Raw genomic sequence first — 13,918 nt, 5'->3', positions numbered from 1 at the left:
GGATATAATCAATATCATGATGCGAAGATTTAAACTCTGTACTATGATGATACTACACAATCTCTTTGCTGGTTTACAGTCCAATGTTCGATGTTAACAGAGGAAAATTATACAATTAGGTACTAATAAAAGAGGACACTATTGGCAGATACCTGAAAATCCAGCTTTTGCTTTGATACGTTTCTTGCTGATGATCTTGATGGCGTAGTCCACATTTGTTGACTGATCAGTACAGTGTTTCACAATCCCATAGGAGCCGTTACCAAGCACCTCTTTCAAAATGTAGTTGTTCAGCTGCTCGTATTCCTGAAACAAAACACCAGGTTAATAGTTCGCACTTTGCAGCCGAAAATGAAACCTTATGTTGCGCGTCAAAACCTACTTTCAATGAGGTCTACAATTGTTGAAGTATACCTAACAAGTGTTCATATTACTAACAGACAACAGTAACAAACTTCATATTATATTCTAGTAAAGTAAGTCTAAAAAGTTGTTCACTATCGTACTTGAACATCCGACATAAGGAAAGACAATCAAACTCCTCCTCCACCTCCAACAAAGCTAAAACACAAAACTATGACAACTCAACAACTATAATACAACACTTACTGACGGACAAGTCAAACGAAATTCACAGTAACGAAGAGAAATATTTGTCCGTCACTCCGGTCTTATATATCCACCAGCGTGCGCTTTTTCGCATAGCGGGCTCTCACCAGCCCGCTGTCAAAGGGCCCAATATCTCTACAGCCCGCTCATGATATAGCCCGATAACAAGTGACATTTAATTTGACCAGTAGCAATATAGCCCGGAGTTCTCTAAAACATTTTCAGTTTCTGTATCGTCTCTGCATGTGAAATTCCATAAGACAACAACTTACAAGTTACTTAGAACTATAGTTGAAACCGGTTTAATTCATTAACGATGAATTCAATTGCAATAATCGTACAGTGAGCTAATTAGTGTAGACTGTAGTTTCTGTTTCTAAATTACCGTTCAGTGTCTGGGGAGGAAGGAATTGTAATCGTGCAACTGTTTGCGAGCAGTTTCTCATGAGAAAAGTTTCACTATCCAAACACGTGCCAAACTGCGTGTGTCACGTGATTTGTTCAGCGCGCTATCCTTGCTTCAATACGACAGGAATCACGTCACGTGACTAACACATGCGGGCGCACATGTGACCTTTTGAAACGTCTTCCGACCCGTTTGCAGTTCATAGGCCACTATGAACTGCAAACGGGTATCGAGGAATATGGTGTCCGGTAAATCGCTTTCACTTTCAACTTTCTGTTCCGCTGCACCAGGAAACAATGTCCTCATTTCCTGTCCGAGCCACCACGATTCCTGAGCTCTGGTCAGATATTCTTGTCGAGCTTCAAGCTGGTCTGCTGCCCTGTTAGTTTATTGTTCTTGAACCTGAACTTTTCGCTCCCGAGAAATTTGCTTTGCTTTTCTCAACGTTGCCACTCACTTTTGTAATTCCCAATGGTAGATTAAACTTTTTAACCAATGATGCACATCGCACTGTGACCTGATCGGATCAAAGGGCAGAAAATGTTTGAAGTTTACCTCTTTATAGGACACTTTTTGCTCAAGTTTATGCATAATCTGAAAATATATTGCTGCTTGTCGGGAATAGGACCAATGTCATCTAAAAACTTACAGTTGCCTATTTTAGCGAACATGTATTATCCGTTGATATTTTCTCAAGTTTTCTTTCAATGTCTTAATTACTGATAGCAACTAATATTGACATCTTTGGCAGGGGTGTTTAATTTTTCACCATGTCCGCGGATGATGACCCAGATTACTTTCCAACTCCGTCGCAGCTAACAGATGGAAACTCCAGGGATAATTTTGACTCCAGCGACAGTTTTCAATCCAGCGATGATTTTGACGCGGATATTGACATATATGGAAACTTTGATGTCGGAATCGAAGACCTTATACCACAGACTCAGAGCAACAGCAATGATACTCGTACGACGACCCGGACCCGATCTTCAGATTCAGCACGGACCCAGAGCAACAGTGTGGACACCCTGAGGACGACCCGGACCCGATCTTCAGATTCAGCACGGACCCAGAGCAACAGTGTGGACACCCCGAGGACAACCCGGACCCGATCTTCAGATTCGGCACGGACCCAGAGCAACAGTGTGGACACCCTGAGGACGACCCGGACCCGATCTTCAGATTCAGCACGGACCCAGAGCAACAGTGTGGACACCCCGAGGACGACCCGGACCCGATCTGCAGAATCAGCTCATAATCGCTCTTGCCGCCTCCTCGACGAAGCTGATGTCGATCCTCTTCTACATCAGTTCTCCATCAGCAACATACTGTATGGAAGTGACCCAGCTACCCCCGGTTCATCGAAGACTACTCCTCGCACTGACCTCGATCGTGAACTTGAGAAGACGGTTACGGGATATCTATCAAATACTGTCCCCGAGAACACCCTCAAAAAGAATCAGACAGCTTTGAACGCCTTCGCTGACTTTGCTAAAGAGGATTCCACGGTGCAGACTCGCTGGGAGGTCATGCCACTGAGTAGAATGCCGAACGGTCTCGTCCGCTATGTTGCATCTAAAGGGAAGGATTATGACCAGGTCACCTTCCACGGACTCCTAGGAGGTTAGGAATTATTTGGTCGTCTTTCTTTTTAACTCCAATCAATAGTTTTTTTTCTGTAAATTTTAGGCTCATGTTCTCTCTGATTCAAATCCTCTTTCAAACTTCAATTTCAATTATTCCGGTATTTCAATAATTCCGGTATTGGACCAAATTCGGCACAATTTACCGCGATAAACAAATGCCTCTGCTTCAGGGTTGAATCGTGTCTTACGTGCAAGATGTGACGATCTGAACATCGGGGAAGATTATAACATCTTTAAGCACCGAAGATTTCGCCCCTTTCAACTCGTCTATGACGGATACGTGAAGCAGAAACAGTACACGATGAAAGCCCCTACCAACACTCAAGCTGACCACCTGTCTGAAGACGATACAGCAAGACTCCTCAGCGTACTTGGCACTTCTGATCCCGAGCAGCTGTTGGCTTCTCTCATATTCTATACAACCTACACATTCGCATTGAGGTAACTTTTGCATTCGAATCTTCTTCTTTGATAACCTCGCTTTCCAATGCTGAAATAAAGCCGTCTACTCACTCTGAGGTGTAACAGGTACATTAGCTGAGCTCTCCTTCAACATACATGTTGGTTGGAATTTCACATTTCATGCACTCAGTTTCGAACTACAATTTTGATTTACTGCTATGCAATGTGCTAATTTTGAAATTTTTCAGAGGCGGTACGGAATTAAACAACATGACCCCTGCGAGCTTTACCTTCACAATCGGAGACAGAACAGTGGACACAACTTACGTTGAGAACGCGGCCAAAAATCGTCAACCTGGTCTGAAAAACATACACCACAAACGCAGGACTGTCACCCATATCAGCAAGAAAAGCGACACAGAAACGTTCTACTTCTACTATCACTTCTATCTTGACCGCTGCCCTCCAGAAATGAGGAACTCTTCTACGCTGAGACTGTTTCAACATCCTCTTAGGAGAGCAGATCCATCAACAGATCTAGTATGGTACGTTCTCTCCCAACAATTTTAAGCAGTCTTTTAATACTCATGATCGTATTTCATTTTGTATTTACCTGTTGAAATGTTTACCAAATTCATAGCATTCTTTGATACAGCATTTGAATTGAATCTTATCTTACTAATAGTTTCTGTATTCTTTTTGAATTTTCACACACGCAAAAGGTTTTTCATGAATTTTATGTTAGTTATATTACAGGTACGGAACTAAGAAACCTCTCGGACGTAATTACTAGTAGAAGAAGTACTTCGAACGCGCTGGATTAGACTCAGAGAAAGGAAAGTTCTCACTACGATCGCTACGAGCCACTGTAACTACTCGCTTGAATCAGCACGGGGTTGATGATCGTGTTATCATGGCCCGCACCGGGCATAGGAGCCAAGCTGGACTGGATCGTTATAAGCGCCCTGGTTTGAATAAAAACATTGTGAATGTGTCTGAAATCCTTACTTTAAACAACCCGAGAAAGCTTTTATACCGGGCCGGTTTTATCATAGCTGCTGTGATTATTGCTCTGATCTCGACATACGCGTTCATAATGCTTAAACCTGGACTATAAGTACAAAAGAGTTTCCCAATACTGTAACGATCACCATCTTACTTATTGTTTATGTTAAATATTTCTCTAGCTCTGTAATATTATCTTATTAACATCATAGTGTTAATATTATTATGTCCGAATTGCAACTTTTTAAATTAAGTTTAATCTTATATGATGCTCATAGCTTGACTAATAGTAGAGTGTCAACGTACTGTTAATGTTATGGCATCTTGAACTATCTTAAATTGAATGAGTCAGAATTGTTCTCTGATATTTCTTAAATACTCTTAATTTCGATCAACTGTAACCCCTGTTTTATTTGTTCGATCAATTTCATTAGAAACATGTTGAAAGTAAAAGTGAAACTAAATTAAAAACGGATCTCTTGAAGAAACTAAAATAATAACTAATATCTATAAGAAAAAGCTCACGCTGGTGGATATAATCCACATCACCTCGACCCGCGGGCGGAAAAATCGTATAGCCCTCGGGCCCGATGGGCCCTCCGTGCTATACGAAAATATGTCCTCCTCGGGCTAGCGCCCTCGGGGACACATGAAATATTGCCCGCGCGTGCGCGGGCAATATTTTGTTCCGCCCGCGAGTCTCCGGTGATATGTATATATATACCTTATCATTGATGTTGACAAGCCTCATGTTCCGGAGGACACACGGTATTCGGATATATCGTACACTATTAATATATCATAAAAATATAGAGGAACGATTTATATTTGATTACTGATCGTGAAATTAGACACTGTTAATTAATGATCGAATGATGATACATGATCGAATGGAATCCGGATAAACGTTTTCTTAAACGATATCTTTCAGTCACATCCTAATTTTCCAGCAGCACATCCTAGTAAAACATATACGAATAAGAAAAACTAAGAATTGATTACGGGGAAGATGTGTTGGCAGGTAGAACAAAGACGATAGCAATTCTATAGTTCTATAGAATGGTGCTATTAGCATGACATGACACAACCATATTCAGGCATAACATGTGAGGTATTTTGTTCTCTAAATGACAAAAGCCGCACATTTCTCCGGTGATTGTTGTACGGGTCAATTAGAACATTTTCTAACGATTAATAAATTTTAAATTTATGCTCGCACAGGAATCAATCCGATCGAAGAATTTTATCGAGGAAAACTTCAGCAATCCACATCACAGGCTCTGGTAAGGTACGGATTTACGCCATTGCTAAAACAAATTCCTATCACTGAATAGATCACATCGAATTTAGCGTATAGCTGAGAAATGAGATTTGCAGAGATGTCATAGGGAAGCCTAAAAGTAGTGATATTCATAAAATTTTAATGAATTTCAAAACCAAATCAGTCACCATGGTGGCCATGATTAATCGGTGACCCCTTCTTTATTGTAAGGGTAACAAAGGGACTGTACCATCCAATCGAACTTTATTCCCCACAAGAAAGTTATTCAGAAGTCTTTCCAATCTCTGGCGAAGATCAGTCATCAGACCATGCCCGTACTATCGGAGCAATCTGCCGTGATGAACAGCAGATGAACTAATAAAGTTGGTGCCCAGTCCGTATCTTCTAACGAACTCTAAGATGGTGGTAATCTTCCCGCAGTACTGATGATGATTGCACAGGCACCTATGCAGCTACAGCCACGTGACTAGTAGTCACGTGACCACGACCTGTGGAGCTACAGTCACGTGACTAGTAGTCACGTGACCACGACCTGTGGAGCTACAGTCACGTGACCACGACCTGTGGAGCTACAGTCACGTGACTACGACTTGTGGAGCTAGAGACCTGTTGTCGACTGATCATATTCACGGAACAACACTACCCGAGTAGCACTGCTTGCCAAACCCCCTCACTCTGTTTCCCTTAATCATGATTATACAGGGCAAAGCTTGACAGCTGGCCGTCCTATTGAGATATAGCTGATATCGGAGAAAATTGATTAATCAACTTTTACAGAACAGCACAATACAGCTGATATATAAAACACAAACACCACAGTTCAGTGAATCGAGATTTAGACAACAACTTCATGTAACCAACGAAAATACTGGAAGATTGTTGTACCGACAAAGGTTCGGAAGTATCTCCTGATGTTAGGCGTTAGCTGGAGTCTGATCATCAGATATGGAGCACAATGGGTCGTGTCTAAAACAGTGAGTCAGCCGTTTGACATGAAAATGCGGTATCAGGCTGATACCGGTCCTTTTCGTGGGAACGGAAGCTGGAGAAGATAGATCATCACAAAGGAAATTGTTATATTGTTTTGGAACAATACCACCGTGCCAAGATTATTTATATTTAAGTACTCGATTTCAAACAACCGGGAAGGGGATTTACAACTCAATGGAATAGTTGGCACAGAATTCAGTCAGAGCCCAGAATGGTTGTAAAGAAGTTGAGAACAGTATCGTTCATGTCACAGGATTCTAAATACGCATTCCTCTGTTATTAGAGTATTAAACATTAGTCAGTTAATCTGGAAATTGGAATATAGGATGAGGAAAACGATACTTTAGATTTTTTAATATACCCAAAATATCTCACGATCATTGATAAATAGGTCATGAATCCTTCGTACTAAGAATAACATCGGACAAAATGAAATTCCGGAATTCCGAAACGTATCATAAAGACGAAAACGTCTTTAAGATGAGTGTCTTAGATGATAAATTCTGCCAAAATCGCGGTATTACAGTCACACTTGTAAACAAAACCACTAAAAGTCCACAAAAACAGTGAATATCACGAATTTTAAGTACATAGTGATGGATGGTACGAGAAGCTGCAATATTCAACTGTCAAACTGGGACATATGCAGTAGTTGTGTACCTACCTTTGAGGAATCCATTGGTTCTAAGCTTTGAAGCCGAGATAACCGATATAAGACGATAATTTTATCAAACCAATAGACGGATCCACATTCCACGGTTAGGAGGAAACTTATTAGTCTCGTACCGGAATATAGGGGAGCATTATAATCATCCAACCGCTATCGCTGTGTCTAGAGTTTATTAATGAAACGATTAACAATTTAGTGATTGTATTGATAATCTAACGTAATGGCTCTTAAATAGATATAGATAAGTAAAACTATTGCTAATTCCCGGTTAGAAGAATAGTTACTAGTTAGACGTTATTTCTCAGTGGTCTGGGCTGTATATAGACACTGATAACATTCCTGGGTCAATGAATTATTTACGATTTAAATTCAGCTCCGAAATCATACAACATTTAAATACATGTATTAAATTGCACTCGGTAAAATAGAGGCTCTTATTAAAACCTGCATTGCGTTTTCGTTATAACTTAAAACACAATAAAAAAGAACAACAAATCAGACACCAAATAAGCAGTGTATGTGAGTTAGAAACACAGTCCACATGGCTATAAGCAGCTACTGGATTTACAGTACGCTAGAAGGAACATGCAGGAGACCTGGAAGGTGGGCTAAACATTAGCACCTTGAGAGAGCCTGGGTGTTGGTTACATATTCAGTTATATAATAGGTTATCAAACCTAATTATACTGCTAATTAACCATAATTATACTGCTAATTAACCATACTTTGTCTGTATATTCGGGCTATACGAGCAAATTACGAATATCACAACTAGGCTTTCCTCGCTAGACCAAATGAGGTCTATTCATGAAATATAAGGACGAACAGTTGTTCATTTTAGGCTTTTTTGGAAGGGTGAATGTATAAAATATTTGGAATAAACACAGCTTCCGGAATTAGACTTTTTAGCGTTAAAATAGAGCATGTCATGCCAAATTAACGGAAAATGTACTCATGTACATCCGTCAATAATGAATTGTCAAAGCTAACTGCACGGAGAATAAATCAGACTAACTATTTTGAGGGTAATTAGTCGCGCCAAACTTTCTAGTTTCCTCATATTTCTTCCAATTTATTGTTTAATTGATTGAATTATGGAACGTTAAACTAAGATTAAATACGATTTCTTTGTAAAAATTGAGTGTTACCTACCATATTACAGCACTGAGCAGTCGAATCAACAATCAAAATGAAAGGTAAGAATAATTATTAAGTTATAAGAGTCGCAAGTCACAACGATCTGCAACCCAAAATCTATGAATTGAATATTATAATTAACCAGAGAGCGCGTATAATTTGTCTTCGGAGCATCACAGTAAGAGCGGTGGGATGAGGTAATTACACTGTAAGTAGAGAGGCAGGAAATAGAGGATTTTGAAGTATTCTCAGCTTTTTAGGGTATGTTTATAAACCAGAACATCAAAACTAGCGGCAATGTAAAGACGATTAATAAAAATCTTTGATCATAATCCGCAACCAAACCGGAAATCGCACAAACCTCTCCGTCAATAGTGACAACGACTGGTGTGTTGAGTTTTAGTCCAGTGCTAGCTTCAGGGCCGTCTACCAGCGAGGAGGACATCTCGAGTCTGTCGCAGGTGTCGCGCTACTGTTGGTGTCGCGCTACTGCACTACAAACACTACTGACTACAAACACTACAAAAATACAACGACTCAACAGTACTGATCACACTAGATGTAGTGAGTTAATGTAAACAAAGGGTGTGCTACAACAAGAGCGGGACAATGTAGGACAATGTAGGACAATGTAGGACAATGTAGGGCAAGATACTCGATGATGCTCAGAAGCTTACACAACACTAATCATCTATCAGTTCCGACTAGGAGGAGAAGGAGGAGGAGGAGGAGTTAAGTGTACTGTGTAGTGAAGAGAAACAATAGCGGGACAATGTGTACTGTAGCCGGAACCGCCGCGCTCAAAATTGAGTTAACACAACAAGACTCTAGTGCATATATAACGTGTGTACACGGTATATATTATATAATATATAACACAGTCTACGTTTATCATATAAGCTGTGTACATTTTCGTGTTATATGTAAGCCCGTTTTTACTTTCTGTATAACATTTTTATAGCGCGATCAGATATGTTGTTATGTTAATAATAGTTGACGTACTTCAAGGTTACTTTTCATTTTACGGTATTCCTCCACTAGACGCTGGTGTTCTTCTTCTGTGAGTGATTCCGTTTCCGTAGGGCCACGCTGTCTGGTTCAATGTTATCTGGAACACCGTTATCTGGCACTGAGTTGTCTGGCACCGAGATGTTAGGAACCAAGACTTCTGGGTCCACGCTCTCTGGAGCCAAGCTTTCTGGAGCCAAGCTTTCTGGAGCCAAGCTTTCTAAAACCAAGCTTTCTGGAGCCAAGCTTTCTGGAGCCAAGCTTTCTGGAGCCAAGCCTTCTGGAGCTAAGCTTTCTGGGTCCACTTTACTCTGCAAACCCCAAAAAATTCGTTGAAAAGGTAGCCACTAGAATGAGGAGGTGAAAAATTAAATTTTTTTGCTGAAGTGGAATGAGAAAGTGATAACAAGAGCGAACAAAAAGCCATGCACATATCCTCCGAAATCTAGTGGAGTTCAGCGACAGTTCCAAATAAAACCACAAAAAGAATAAGATTTTCAAAAGAAAGAAAAGAATTATCACCTAGTGACGCACGCTTCATGATCGAATGGGAATTTAAAATGAAGAGAAAAGTAGTTAAATCAGTCAAAGATGCCGTTTATATATCCGTATGGAGTATTATAGAAGTACACTTAAAGAAATCTTTTTAAAGTTAGAACTTATCTAAATCTTGAAAAGTCAAATAACCGTTTATAAGCTAAAGTGCTTAACCAGATTCAGTCATGAGTTTATGCCCAAAAAGTGAAGACGCAATTCAAACACAACAGATTGTCTAATTTTTCTTGCAAAAATTTGTTCGATAGAGAGCAAACACCAAAATAGCGACTTTTACTTTTAGCCTTCTCTAATGAGTGCGCAAGTACCTAAGGCAATTCGGTAACCGTGCGTTAAGTGTCCGTTAATTGTGCGTTAACCGTGCCTTGACCGTGCGTTAAGTGACCATCGACAGATTACCGAATTGCCGTACCTAATAACGGCGGTTTATAAAAACCGCCATATCAACCTTTAACTGTCTAAAAATCTCAGATTTATATTTCTTTGGCAAAATATTAAAATCAGTAAAATGTCGTGAGATGAAATTTAAGGGGGTAAAAACTAAAAACTACGTAATCGTACCCATAAAAGGCATAGATTCAAGCAGCATGAAAGAGACAGTTCACAATTTACAGAAAGCGGAGCTGTAAGTAGACTAATAAAAAGAAACAATATTCAATAACTCTGGTATGTTAAGCTTGCCCACAGTAAGGATTGGAACTAATAAAAAAAGCTGTCGTCATGCACATGACATGTCACGTGTACCAGGGGTATTTTATGCAAACCCGTTAATAACGAGCATTACGTAGTTGGTGGATTGAAAATTTGCTTGATTTAAGAGGGTTGCATTTATTTTAGTAAGGGCGTTGTATCATGCAGCTTATAAGATTACTAGTGGACAAATTTCCTTCTTCAGCCAAACTAAGTAAGCACGTAAGTGCAGGCCGGACGATGACGGAAGCAAAAGTTTAAGTAATTATGATTTTTAGGCACGTGCTTTTGCAAAATCGGACAATTTGGGATAATGTCGTCAATATTTTTACAAATTCATGTTGACAGCGATAGTTCAATCCATAGTTGTTACGGACGTCCTGGACGAACTTTAAAAAGGTGCCGAACTGGACGAATTTTGTAACGAAATAGACGAACTTTAACCGAATTTTTAATGACCTCCCAAAATTCAGATCACTGGACAATTGAAATACCAATTTTCTAAATTTTGCTCACCACAAATTGTACACGGCGTACACGCTATACAATATTGTATACAGCGCACTTGTTTACAAGTGTAATAGTGATCGCACCTAAGCCATTCATTATAAAATCAAAACATATGCCAAGAAAATTTACGCAACGAATTTTCACGAATTTTCACGAATTTTTAAAAGGTGCCGAACTGGACGAACTTTTCGCATTTCTTCGACGAACTTAACAACTATGGTTCAATCTGATCACACGATAAAACAAAATGAGAATACCATAAAACAAGAAACGAGAAACAAAACTCTAGCTACAGCACACGTGCAGTTAGCACACGTGCATTTAGCATATTTTACTTTTAGTGCAGTATACTTACCGGACAGCATTCGGTGTGAAGATTCTGGGTCATATCCAACTGATGATTCATTGCCAAATGATTACAAAGTGAACAAAGTTATGCTGCAAACCAAAGAGCACTCAGTTGACAGGTCTTACTCCGCATGTATTATTCAAGAGAGAGGGGGCAGGCTGCTACTTTTCACAACTGCTCGACACGTGATTCTACTACGTTTTATGATAATTATAAATCATAATATATGATAAATGCAGATTGAAGCTGCAGGAATACATGACAATGCAATGTTTGTTCTTACAAATGTATGAGATAGCTGACATAAAGCTGAGCTGGATGTAAACACTCAGAAAGTTAGTTAAATGGGGCAAGTGTTTGAGACTAGATTTGTGGCATGGTTATTCAGTGGCAATTTAGACTTTAGTTGCAAAATCAAATGACAAAGCAATGTGGAGACAAATGACAAAGCAATGTGAAGACAATTGATGAGGCAATTTGAAAACAAATGATGAGGCAATTTGGAGGATAGAACCGTTGTTCAGCACGATAGCTATCGTTTCTATCCTCCAAATTACCCCATCATTCATCAAATGTCGAGGTCACAAATCAACAAGACCTTAACCACAGATCAACCAAACCTTCTTATAGATTAAGGGGGTAGGGGGGTCTTTATGAAATTTCTCTCGAAATTGATTTTATAGTTATTTCTAATAGAGGGGAGTGATATCTATCTGCTACTTTTGGTCCCATGGAAAAATATTGTTCCTAGCCGAAATTATTGCCGGCCAAAGGTCATGTATCTCCTGCTACATTTTTTGAGTAATCACCCTGAAACTTTCAGGATATGTTCTAAGGACCATTTAGAAACTTTTGCTCGTTTTATTATTCGATTTTGAAAATCTTGGACCTCTTTTTTTGACGATTTTTCTAGGTCCAAGATTTTCAAAATGGAATTAAAAATGTTTAAAGGCCTATCTCGAAATTCTAAAACGAGTAAAAGTTTTTAAATGGTCCTTAGAACATATCCTGAAAGTTTCAAGGTGATTGCTCACCTTGTAGGAGGAGATAGATTTTTAGACTCGATTTTCAGGGCGCACGATTGAAAATCGCTCGCACAAAACAATTACACATGAGCGGCAATAATTTCGGCTAGGAACAATATTTTTCCATGGGACCAAAAGTAGCAGATAGATATCACTCCCCTCTGTTAGAAACAATTATAAAATCAATTTCGAGAGAAATTTCATAAAGACCCCCCCCCCTGCCCCCTTAACATAACTTTGACATTTGTGCTCGGTCTTAATACCACTATCATGGCTGAGGTCACGTGACTATGACCTGGTAACCACTATCACATTGTTTTGACCACACAATTAAAATTTAAAATTAATAGATGTGACGATTTTATTGCGAATAAAAATTCGGATAATTAGACTAAATAGACAAATTAATGGATCCTTCTTGAGAATTGTCTGATAAGAAATTTTAGAATAAAAGTGAATAAAATGCAGGATTATCCTTTATTTGCTGAATGCAGGGCATTGTTAGGCTTGGTACAGAAATATCGTCGTTTTAATTCCCGTCTAACAAAAATTGGTACGAATCGCCACAGTCAAATCTAAACTTTTCAATTACAGTGGAACTGGTCAGATCGACAAAGCTTTTAGAGACTGTACGATACATCATCTTGAATCCTGATGTATAACCTTATCTTGCATTTACATTAATTCAGATACCAGCTACATCCATGATTATTTTGAGCCCTTGAAGTTGGATCGGTGATGAACCGACAAAAAGAAATGACAATTAAGTATTAACCATTTATAGCATATTTTACAGATCATTAAGAATAAGATGAGTGGAAGTTATAAATAGTAAACAGTTAACTGGAAAAAACCTCACGAAAGACGTCATTATGCAACATAACAAGTAATACGTATATAATATGTATTGTATCAATGTATTTGGAACATAACAAGTGTGACATGTTAACTAAAATGGCAACAATGTCCGTGTTGAATGAAATTGATGTGAACTAGATATCAAAGCTTTGTCAATGAAGATTCTGAGTGGGTAGCCCACGCCCCACATATAGCTCTCTTGGTATTCAAGCTGAACTGATGCACACAATTTAAAAGGTCGAATCTAAACCAACGAAAACAAGGAACTATCTAAAAGCTAATGAAGAGTTGGTGAGAAAGGACGAGATTGGACCAGCAATCAACACAAGAACGAAGCCATCTACACGTTCCTCCGTGGCGGTCTCCCTGTATCCAGCACTCATGGTTAAGAGGTTCATTTTAACGAGTAACTGAACAAGCAAATTAAAGGGTCATGTAAGAGGGTTATAGAGCAGGGACCTTTTAAGGACCCATATTACAAGGTAGAAAGCAGAGCAGGGTGTGTTCGTGTGTTAATGTGGTAATGTGGCTAGGTTAGGGTAAAGTGGCCAAAGTAGCGTATTAAACCGGGGTACGGCCCGTACTGCGGGTAATGGGCTCATTGTAGGATGTAATTGAGCGAAAAGATAAAGTAAAAGTGGTTTGTCATTGTGTCACGCCCATCCAGGCACCAAATGTTGATGCGATGACTTTCGCACCAAACAGTAATTCAATTAACTAATTGATTCACAATGGGGTTTTGAAATCGGGATAGTTGGGAAGAAAAGGAAGTTGCC

General features: G+C 39.3%; 2 protein-coding genes across 2 annotated transcripts in view; one reads left to right on the top strand and one right to left on the bottom strand.

Annotated features, from left to right (window-relative positions):
- LOC134813642 (calcium/calmodulin-dependent protein kinase kinase 2-like) overlaps positions 1-13,918 on the bottom strand; it is a 68,355-nt gene that overhangs the window by 5,406 nt on the left and 49,031 nt on the right. Inside the window, exon 10 of the mRNA XM_063821524.1 lies at positions 153-306. Within this exon, the coding sequence (XP_063677594.1) occupies positions 153-306 (154 nt within the window). The remainder of the gene's footprint in view (positions 1-152; positions 307-13,918) is intronic.
- LOC134813644 (uncharacterized) lies at positions 2,838-4,466 on the top strand. Its single transcript, XM_063821528.1, has 3 exons — positions 2,838-3,102; positions 3,312-3,608; positions 3,820-4,466. The coding sequence occupies exons 1-3, from the start codon at positions 2,963-2,965 to the stop codon at positions 3,854-3,856; spliced, it is 474 nt and encodes a 157-aa protein (XP_063677598.1). The 5' UTR covers positions 2,838-2,962; the 3' UTR covers positions 3,857-4,466.

This window comes from Bolinopsis microptera, chromosome 3 (assembly GCF_026151205.1).
Source record: "Bolinopsis microptera isolate Bmic1 chromosome 3, MBARI_Bmic_1.0, whole genome shotgun sequence".
Taxonomy (NCBI): domain Eukaryota; kingdom Metazoa; phylum Ctenophora; class Tentaculata; order Lobata; family Bolinopsidae; genus Bolinopsis; species Bolinopsis microptera.
This window is presented reverse-complemented; position numbering and strand designations above follow the sequence as displayed.

What these genes read in the sequence shown, in the direction of transcription:
- LOC134813644 (XM_063821528.1), top strand. Translation starts at nt 2,963, where the DNA reads ATGAAAGCCCCTACCAACACTCAAGCTGACCACCTGTCTGAAGACGAT. An exon ending in ACCTACACATTCGCATTGAG is followed by an intron (nt 3,103 to 3,311) that starts GTAACTTTTGCA and finishes GAAATTTTTCAG; the next exon opens with AGGCGGTACGGAATTAAACA. An exon ending in CCATCAACAGATCTAGTATG is followed by an intron (nt 3,609 to 3,819) that starts GTACGTTCTCTC and finishes GTTATATTACAG; the next exon opens with GTACGGAACTAAGAAACCTC.